Genomic DNA, 11,207 nt, shown 5'->3' with positions numbered 1-11,207 from the left:
TGGCAGAGCACTCCTCATATCGGAATCTCCTAGTGTTGTTTATGACATCGTGTGCACTGTGGCTTGTGTGTATATCACCTGGTAATATTCAACCAACATAAACATTAATAGCCTTTGATTGTCTTTTTCATCGTCAAAACAATATAAGGGATTTTCCAACAATCACCACATTGATGATTTTCCAAATAAAAGGCTAGAAGTAGAGTACTGCATGGATAAAAGCATAATAGTGCATGAATAGAAGCATAGTACTACGTGGATAGAAGCAGAGTACTGCACAAACACAAATAGCACACTGAATGGATATATGCAGAGCATAAACTGGATATCATCATTATACTAGAATGCTAGATATAAGCTAATTGTGAATAAAAGCGGAGCACCAATACAACCTACTATGAAATTTTTTATCATGGACTTCAAGATTATTATTTTAAGTTATTTAATCTCATCCCCTAATAGCTAATTATGACGCCCTGGATTAACTTGTTGAGGTATTGTCCGCTTTGACCCGTCTCATTCCAAGCCTCACGGTTTTGTCCTTTGGTATACATGGCACCTTCCCAAGAGATTACCCATCTTGGGAGTGCTCCTACATGAGCACACTTAACTTTGAAGTTCCAAAGCTAAGCATTGTCGTTACTTCAAAAGGCGCCTTTTGTGAGTTAATTCCTATTTTCACACACACACACACACACACACACACACACACACACACACACACACACACACACATATATATATATATATATATATATATATATATTCTAGAATCGTTCTCCCCCTGTTATGTGCATAGTTCTATTTATTTTTGCCCATTTCGTCATCCTAAAAGCTTACTAGGAGCTTCTTATTAGCCAAGCCTTTTGAGCTTCAGTGACTACTCTCCGCCCTTGTCGGACCGGGTCATTACAGGCTTATCAGTTTTCACGTGGTTCGTCCTTGAACCATGCACCTACTAGAGGGGGTCCCATTCTGATACCATATCTGACGCCCTAGATTAACTCACTAAGGTATTATCCGCTTCAGCCAGTCCCATTTCGAGCCTCATGGTTTTGTCCTTTGGCGTGCATATGGGCACCTTCCTAGGAGTGCTCTCACATGAGCACGCTTAACTTTGGAGTTTTAAAGCTAAGCATTGCCGTTACATCAAAAGGCGCCTCAATGAGTTAATCCGAGAATGTCGCACTAGTGATATGATATGGATTCCTTAGTTAGAGATTTTGATTTTCTGTCAATCTTAAAAATTATCTTCGCGAAAATATTCAATCACACGCGATATCTTGATTGATTGACAATCATCTCAAAGACAAAATTCTTTCTATAGCTGAAGCATCACTTTTGGAATCAAGATTTGATTGTATGGGCAATCAAATCTATGAGGATTCTGATTGATCAACCTTAACAGTTACACAATCTACTCAACAATTTTCAACAGCTAGATTGGAGATTGATCATTTTGATGATTGTCCAACGTGAAACTTGGATGAGAGGAGTGTAAAAGAAGACCAAGGAGTCAAAAAGAAAGAGAGATCAAGAATTCATAATTTCTTAATTCAAGAGAACTTTATATCTTTCTATTGTCTTCAATGAGCTTTACATTGTAATCTTTTGAAAAGTGTTGGCAGAGCTATAATTTGTGCTTAGGTGTGAGATAGAGATACCTATCCGTTTGGATATAAGCAAAACTAGTTTCGAGGAGAAGTGCTTGAATATAAGCAAGGCCGACTATGGTCACTTATCAACGATTGATTAGTGGAATCTAGCCAGTAGACTGTTGACTGGGAGAGTGAACATAGGCTTACAATAAGCCGAACCATTATTAACTCTTGCGCATTGTTTTCTATTTCTTTACTTTTACTTACTTGCATTTCATAGAAGCACTGCAATACACTATTAGATATAATCAAAATCTGCTTATACCAACACTCTGTTCCACTCAATTACACTTTAAACATTCTTGGCGCTTTTTATTCCACATTATTTGTCAAGTTTGTTAGAATAACATATTCACCTCCCTCTGGATGATACTGCTAGCTAACTTCGTCTTTAATGTCATAAAGAGAGTGTAGAAATTAGTGGCCCAGAGGACTCGATTTTAATACCTGTTTGTGAAAGAGTGTTAGAGACAGCGCATGAGATAAAAAGTTGCACTACAATCAATTTGTGAAATGATACTTGCTTAGACTCGAACTTGATGCATCGTAGATGAGATTAATCACTTACTCATGTGAATTTGGAAAATGGGATCATTCAGACAAAGTTTGTCTTTGGTTTTCATGATCTTCGCTAAGGACAGGCAAGTACGCCAACTACGGATGACTTTCCACCCAACCCCACCGGCCCCCGCAGTTCACGAGGAGGTCAACGCTAGACAGAGCACGTGCAAGCAAACACTAACCCAACCCACACGCGACACTTTCATGTTCGATGAATTAACTCCTTTTTTCTGGTAGTTTCGGCCTATTTTCGACATTGCGTGTAGATCTAGCTGTTCGATTCAAACACATCAGATCTAGACAGTAGACATAGAAAGACTAGTACGATATCCAATAAGAATTGCTAGCTGCCACGTAGGTAATTCAATTGTGCAGGTTGTTAGGGAAATCCCTTATGGTGTTTTGAATATGACAAAGTAATCAAAGGCTACTAATATATTTAATGGTTGAGTAACCAGGTGAAAGATGCAGAAACCGTTATGCAGATGATGTCTCGAAAGGAACAAGTTCTCAATCAATGTTGAACAAGACATTGGGCGTAGAGGTGTCCAAAAGCTAGAGGTATCTAAGTAGAAGGTGAACAAGCTTAGAACGAGAAGTTCGGTAAAGCTTGGAAGTACCATAAATAAGTGAATAATGAGGTAGAGCCACGATTGCCAATATACTTGGAAGAACCAGAAGATAGAAACTGGAGTTGGATATCTTCAGACTTTATACTGGAGATGAAGAACTTTAGACTCATTCTCATCCTGACATAAGTTCAGAACGTAACACAAGTTTAGAACGTACATAACAACTAGTGATCTGGCTTAGATTTCACATTTAGAAAGATTTGATTGACTCAATCTCAAAGATTGTTTTGCAAATCAACATTATAATGCAAAATATATTAAATGATTGGCAAATTGATCTCAAGATAAGTTACTTTTCAAATGGAGAAGCTCTACTTTATGGAATCAAGACTTTGGTTGTATGGGCGACCATAATCAATAGAGATTCAGATTTTGTCCCTCAATAGCTACTCAATCTTCTTTATACAGTCCTGTCCAATGGATAGATTGAAAGACAATTCTCTAAACACTGTCCAACGGCTAGATTGGAAGTAGAGGAGTATAAGATGAGACAAAGGTGCTGAGGAGCATAAGCAATAGACAAATTCCAGAATCGAGAATTTCAAAGTTTGAGCAAACTTCAATCCTATACTTGTCTTTCGTGGGGTACATTTTGTGATCTAAAGAGAAGTACTGAAAGAGTGATTAACTGAGATAGTGAGACATCATACACTGAGTGTTATCACTCATTATTGTAATCTCTTGTTGATCATCTAGTGGAATCCAGCCAGTAAACTATCGTTGTGGGAGAGTAAATGTAGGTTTGATCTAAGTCGAACCATATAAGTCTTGTGTGCAAATTCTCTTATCTCTAAAACTCCTTCAGCGTATTATTATATTTTGTTGCACACTTGCTAAATTACTTCTGAATTTTATTCAGAATCCGAACTTTGCACTCTAAGTTCAGACTCAGTTCTTGACCTTTTCAATTCCGCTTTAAATTTGTCAAGATTTAATAGAATCACCTATTCACCCCTCTCTAAGTGATCCACATCACTGGGTACCAGGCTGCTTGTTGTCCGACTTATTGTTATTATGTAATGAATTTAGCATTCATATATTAAATTGAATTTTTACTGTTATGTAAAACTCATATTGGAACCATCATTCAAATTCTATTTAACATGTATACTAAAATGATATAATAATTTTCCTAAATGCTATACCCTGTGTAATAATTTCCCATCGAGAGATCCTGATCCCATTATTGAACTCATATTTTAACTCAAATTTAATGGTGTGATCATAAATGGGTTGCCTTAAATTTAAAAAACATGCTTAAGTAGGTCATAAATGGGTTACCTAAAAACCTAATACCTAATAAGCTTAAGTGAATTTTTTAAAATTTTCTATTTTTTTTAAATATTCTCAATTTTTTTATAATTTTTATTTTAGTTTTATTTTTCTTTTTTATTTTCTTTTTTTTCTTTTTCCTTCTTCCTCGGCCGGTGGCCGGCCATGGCGACGGCCGGCGACCGGCGAGCTCAAGCCTCGCCCGAGGCTAGTGAGCTCGTCCCTCGTCTGTGGCCGATCGCTGACTATCACCATGGCTGGCCACAAGCCGAAGAAGAAGGAAAAGAAAAAGAAAGAAAAATTAAAATTTGATTTTTTTAAAAAAATAAAAATTATGTATAAAAAAAATTATTAAAATGAGTATACGAAGGAAAATCAAATCAGATTTTCCATACCAAACGGCAGAAAATATTTGCTAGTTCATTTTCAAGTTTCGGCAAAACACTAGAAATGTCACATCTTTTAGAAATGTCACATTTTTTGCGAAATAAACGAAGCTTCAATTTAAATATATATATATATATAAATTGTTCACTAAATTTGTAATGCATTGAAGTGTTTTAGCAATATAATTTTTTAAAAAATTCTAAAAAACAAGTTTTCTTAGATTTTGTTAAATATGAAGTATTTTAGCAATATGGGTCAGGTCGGATATGATTTGGGTGTGGATCGAATCGGGTATGGGTCAAGAAATTTGCATTACGAATAAATTGATCATAAATGGATTAATAGATCAATTTGGATCGGACTATTTATGACCCGACCTAAATTCAACCCAAACCACCTATTTAACAAGTCTATTGAAAGGATAGAACTGCCAAACCATAAAAAACGAATAAAATAAAAGGAAAAGAAGAGAGAGAAATAGACAAGTCTTCACTCGGGGCAAGACTAAGACTAAGACTAAGATGGGTAATGAGGTCAACGATCCAGACTCAGATTTGTTTTACTTCAACGACTTCAATCAAGTTTGATCATCTTCATCTCCGTTCGAGCTAGAGTCCGTGTTCCAATGGCCGGTTGTAACTATGGAGTGTTCCTCAGCTTCAGAGGACCAGATACACGCGATAACTTGGTCGAGTTCCTCTACGACAAGCTCAGACGCTTGGGGATTGTGGTATTCAAAGATCGTAAAGAGATCCACTACGGTGAAAGTATCGATACCAGGATCGTGGAAGCCATCAAGCGTTCCAACATCTGCATCCCAGTCTTCTCCCATAACTTCGCTTCCAGCGCAGCTTGCCTGATGGAAGTGGCCCAAATGGTGGAGTCGGGTAAAGAAATTCATCCCATTTTCTTCTTCGTCGAGCCCAACGTTGTTCGCCACCAGCTGGGAACATATGGAAAGTCCTTCGCCGAGCACAAGGAAAAAAACAGATATCCCGAGTCGATCATCAAAAAGTGGGAGGATGCTCTGAAAGAGATTGCTAAAAAAAAGGGACTGGAATTCAAGAAGGCTGCTTTGGAGGCTGCCCTGGAGGCTGCTCTGGAGGCTTCTCTGGGAGAGATTGGTGGTATAAAGGGACCGGAATTCAAGAAAGCTGCTCTGGAGGCTGCTTTTGGTGCTATAAAGGGACGGTTTTACGACGATCTCTTCAGCGGGTAAGTGTGATCGCTCAATTGATCTTGCTTTACTTGTTTAGTTTGCAAAAAGAAAAGACAGGAGAACTGGCTTGTATATTAATATGCTCACCACGCTTTTTCTGGGATTGGGCGGTCGCGACAGGGATCCAATTAACTTCTGGCGATTCCAATTTCTTCTTCCCTTTTTAATCGCAATGCATGTGTGTATATCGTATTGTCTTCTGTCTGCAGTTTTTTTTTCTTGGTTGATTGATGTCACCGGTGCCCTCTGTACCTTCGTTGAAATCAAACCATTCCATAACTAGGACCTTTTTATAAGGTCAAAAGGGAACTGCTACTGCTGGTCACCTCTTCCGCCCCTTATCTATAATTAAAAAAAGAACAATATAAAAAGGGAAACTCCGTTTCTCATTTTATAGGTTTCGAGAGCTAGAGGGTTTCATTTCCGAACTTTGGAAACTCTTGAGGATGGATGAGCAAGGCGTCGCTAAAACTTTAGTTGGAATAGAGAGAGACGTGCCAGAGATGATGCGGAAGCTTGGTTTCGATTATCAGGATGGACAAGTCGTCAAAGAGCGGGAGATGACAGGGAGATGGCTGTTTACAGTGTGGGGTCTGCCAGGGGTTGGCAAAACCACTCTCACTAAGGTGGTATTCAACAAAATCCGTCACCTCTTTGAAGGTTGTAGTTTTCTTGAAAATGTTCAGGACGGGTTTGAACAGAAAAGAGAGGTATCTTTGCAGGAGAAGTTGATTCGTGACCTCAAGAGAGGAGCATGTCAGGAGGTGGGATCCTCCACTGAAGGTACCAAAATGATAACACACCTATTTCGAGAAAAGAAAGTTCTCATAGTATTAGATGATGTGGACGACTTTGAACAAATCAAACCATTGGCTGAAGAGCTAATTTGGTTTGGTCTGGGAAGCACGATCATCCTCACAACCAAAAGAAAAGACGTTTACAAGGTTCGGAAAAGGGAGGAACAAGATATTTTGCATGAGCAAGAACATGAGGTAAAACTTATGGATGAAAATCATGCTCTTGAACTTTTCCGTAAGTGTGCTTTCGGACTGAATCATCCCCTAAAGGACAACGAAGAAATTTCAAAAGAAATCATTTCTGCTGTAGAAAATCTTCCATTTGCTATTGATTTTGTGGGAAGGTCTTTGTATGGGGAGGACCAAAAAGAATGGGAACGGACTTTGGGTGACTTAAAGGTAAAGCTAAAAGACAAAGTGAAAAAAATGTTGTTGGCAAACTATGAGCTTTTGAGCTATGAGGCAAAACAAGTATTCCTTGATATAGCATGTTTCTTTACGGGAGTTGAAAAGACAATCCCCTGTTACATGTGGGCTGCACGTCGCCTAGATAGAGGTGTTGATGAGCTTAAAAAAAAGTCTTTTCTAAAAATTGAGGAAAAAAAGGAGTTTTGGATGCAAGGCCAACTAAAATTCCTGGGAAGAGAAATTATCAAAGAGGAAAATCACGATAATCCTGGGAAGCGCAGCAGGCTGTGGGATTACAGAGATGTCCAAACAATATTGCGGGAAAAAAAGGTAAAAACACTGAAATTTCTCCAGTATTCTTGTCAAATTTTCCTCTAGATACAATGATTATTGTCGCATACATCTTTGTTTGAATTTCACACTTCCATTTTATTAACGAATTGGCAGGGTCCCTATGAGGCTAAAGCTCTTCGTGTAGCCTCCGATTTTAAAAAAGTTGATGGTGAAGTATTTCATCATCTATCGAATCTGAAGTTTCTTGAGTTGGACAACGTTGATATTAAAGGAAATCCTGAGAAACTTCTTCCGAACCTAGAATGGCTCGATTGGCATGGATGCCGTGAGAAATCTAAGTTGTTTGCATTTGACATGGAGAACCTGGTAATTCTCAACTTATGTTCAAGGTCAGTCCAATTGAGTTTGGGAGACTGGGAACAATTGATGGAGGTGAGGCTTATTTGTGCTTGTGCACTTTTTTTTACGTATAGATGTGCCCTGCACTTTATCCTTTGAGTTATAGTTGAAGTAGTAAATAAACATATGATCATATTGTTTATGTTGTTTTTGCAGAAGGCTCGGAGTTTGGAAGTCTTGAAGCTAAAAGATTGTACTTGGATCAATGCATCTCTGGATATCCCTGCCTCAAGTCTTTTAAAATGCTTGATCCTGGAAGGATGTTTACATATAGAGCCAGATGAAACCACTTCTAACTTTAAGAATTTAGTTTCCTTAAGCATGAAGCATTGCAAATGGGTTAAACATTTGCCGCGAGCGCTGTGTTCCATGACAGCATTGAAAGAGCTTCTCATTGATGGAACAAAAATTGAAAGACTTTATTTCGAGAAAGACTCTCTACCGTCACTCGAAATTCTCAGTGCTTGCAATTGTAAAAAATTGCATGAAGTCACTCAGTCTATTGGATTGTTAAAGAATCTTCGGAAGCTTGCTTTAAGCGGTTGCAATAAGCTAAACACACTTCCACATGTCTTTGGAGAGTTTGTTCAGCTAGAGAAAATGGACCTGTCACACACCTCAATTCAAGCATTGCCTTCTTGTGTCAAGGATTGCAAAAACCTTCAAGTGCTAAAGATGGCTCGTACTTTCCTTGAAGAATTTCCTGAAGCCATAAAACATCTTAAGGAGCTCAAAGAGTTGGATTTCACCAACTGCGGAAGTCTGAGTGGACGTTGCGACATTACAGGATTGTTTTCTTTGAGATTCTTGAGATTAACAGGCACAAAAATTTCTCAGCTGCTCCCTAGAGATATGGTGCATCGTCTCCACATCCTTGAGTTTGATAATGACTCTCCAAATCCTTGAGTTTGATAATGACATCGCTGAGCAGTCTCAAGAACAGTCAAATGCAGGGCAGTGTCTCCAAGCACAAAAGAAAAAGACGGACTCATACCAGTCAAAAGAAGAGTAGCGTCTCCAAGCACAAAAAAAAAGGGCACGAAGAGTAGTGTCTTTACAACTACAGGATCTCTCTTTCTTTGTTGAACAACTTGTACTTCAAATCATTACAAAGATGCTTCAAGCTCAAGCTCTTCAGAAATATATTTATTGATGTCAGAGCCATTGAAATTTGCATCAGTGTGCACGAATGACGTCAAGCTATGTTTCTTAAGAGCTTGAACTTAAAGCATCTTCAGAACAAAGTACGAGTTATTCAACAAAGAAAGAGAGATCTCTTATTTGGAAAGACAATACTCTTTACAGTTTACTCCTCGTATTTGTGATCTTTATATGTTGAATTTTATCCCAAACTATGTGACCATTTTCGTATTAGCTTGTTCCATCATCTATGCAACTGGTTCTGTTTTCTCTTCCTTGCCGTCACATGATTGGCAGGGGTCACTTTAGTAGTTATTTTTTTTTATTTGTCTCAATTTATTGAGTTTTATGCATGTAATTTTGTCTTTTTTTGCTCTCTTTTTTTCTCTGTTTACTTTTTTCTGCATAGAGAGTGTGAATTTCTTTAGAAATGCAAGAATTTCAGTTGGAATGACCGAATGCTATTTACTTGGTTTGCTGCTTGCAGCATCCTATGATTCAAATTGGGTTGTGCATAAGTATAATATGCAAAACAACTCTCAAGGAAACTTGGCAAGCTGTTGCTAAACCCAACTGGACTGCCTAGCTCTATATTATGTTGTCTTCTCATTGCTATAGGGGTCCTTTCGCTAGTTCTGTCATGCTCTAAATTTCTAATACTTATAGCGGTATTCACTGTAGTTCGTTTGTCAACAATCATATGCAAGGACTGAGTAATCTTCGCGTAGAAGCTTGTATTGCCTTGCCATTCACTTTGATTTTCCTGTAAATGGTTTTTGCAAGTTCATGAATTCACTCATGACCCTACATATTAAAGGAAAGTTGTCCCTCATGCATTTAGTGGGTTGAACATTCAATGAGGTCCTGACCTCCAGAGATGAACGGTCCAGGTGCTTTTTTTGGTATGAGAATGGAGCTTCTTGTTCTGGTTGGAGAATAAAAACACGCCTCTCGGCCGACACAGAAATCTTTTCGGGGGCATCTGTAAGACATAGGATTGTTATTGTACATGCACAATGCAGGATGAAGCATATGAAGTGGGGCTTATTACATTGCTGAAACTGTGGCAGAATGTGAAGTGACGGCCTTAAGTGGCTAAGATATTTCTCACTAGGATCCCCACTGGAGTCTCAAATTCACAAGCTAGCTGGTTAGGTTCTGGGTATTGCTGGTCGTCCATCAGGATCCAAACTATTTTGGTTCCAATGACTTCAAAGAGTGGAGTGGTCGTAAGCTTACATGCTAGTCATTTGCAAGTCCATGTCGAACTGAAACCTGTATCTAACCAAGAGGGAAAAAGACGGTTGCTTGAAACAGGATGATGGTGAAAATCAGAAAGTCCTCATAATAGGAAAAGTCACATTTAACAAGTGAAAATGTCTCGGAGAAGAACCGTTTCGATCCATTAGGGTTCTTGACTCTGTTCATTTGAAGTCCAAGGCTTGCCTTCGCACCTGAAATCAGGAATACTCGGAAACCTTTCAAGAAGCACAGATGAAATTGAACAAATAAATTGTGCATGGCAGACACCCATTTGCTTCGGCACACTCTTCCAGGGTCTCTATTTCTCCAGCTTCGTCACACTGATAGGTTCATTCTCCATCCTCTTCCTCTTTCTCTCTCCGGTTTGCTGCTTCTTGGGAATGATACCAGATCAACCATCAACAAGAATTCATTAGATGCAACTGGACAAACAAAGGTGCATTGCATTAGGACCGTCATTGCGCCTACGTCCCATCCCAGTTAATTTATCGAGCACAACAGCCATAGCTCCTTGCTTAATTTGAATCAGAAAGTTTTGGGCCACAGAGGTAGTCTCAATCTTCAGAATGCTTACTGAAAAATACGATGTCATCATAGACCAAACCATGAACATTTTGGTCACGAATACCAAACGAGAAAGCAGCAAATCCATACAAAGTAGACACAGTATAGCATTTGAGTTCCATGCTTCAAGATGGGTTTCGTTCTGGAATGCTTAAGAGGAAGTTGGCTTTGAGCAATCATCACGTAATCAGGCAAGCTAATAGCATATTTATGTTTGCTAGATGTTTTTCAAACGGATATGACGCTCGGGCTTACATTAAGCACGCTGTTATTTTTCCTTCAAAGACCGAGTCCGTAGAGTTCTCAACGAATGAGAACAGGTCGTAGGATGGAGAAAGAACTTGTTTCATCTAGGGTGGACAGTAGTTGTACAAGACTTGTTTTCTGGTGTTTCTGTGTTTCAACACAATCAACAGAAATGATTAACAGAAGTCCTCAGCAAAAACACAGTTCCTTAGTGAAGAAGTAAATGGAAAATCGGGGTTTGTGATCAACTCTGTTCCACGGCAAATAGGCCTAAGAATGGTGAGAGCTTCACGCATTCTCTCCTTACTCTTTTCGTCTTCACCATCATGTTTCTGCTGCCGACAAAGTCGGCCATATGTCACTCTGC

General features: G+C 38.8%; 1 protein-coding gene across 1 annotated transcript; it reads left to right on the top strand.

Moving 5' to 3' along the window:
- Positions 1-5,135: 5,135 nt before the first annotated feature.
- On the top strand, positions 5,136-8,533 carry LOC115694305 (disease resistance protein RUN1-like). Its single transcript, XM_030621428.2, has 4 exons — positions 5,136-5,725; positions 6,127-7,264; positions 7,382-7,660; positions 7,784-8,533. The coding sequence occupies exons 1-4, from the start codon at positions 5,136-5,138 to the stop codon at positions 8,531-8,533; spliced, it is 2,757 nt and encodes a 918-aa protein (XP_030477288.1).
- The last annotated feature ends 2,674 nt before the right edge of the window (positions 8,534-11,207 follow it).

The sequence above is a fragment of the Syzygium oleosum genome, unplaced genomic scaffold (genome assembly GCF_021117445.2).
Source record: "Syzygium oleosum isolate NSW1041296 unplaced genomic scaffold, Sole_v2.1 Sole_v2.11, whole genome shotgun sequence".
Classification (NCBI taxonomy): Eukaryota; Viridiplantae; Streptophyta; class Magnoliopsida; order Myrtales; family Myrtaceae; genus Syzygium; species Syzygium oleosum.
This window is presented reverse-complemented; position numbering and strand designations above follow the sequence as displayed.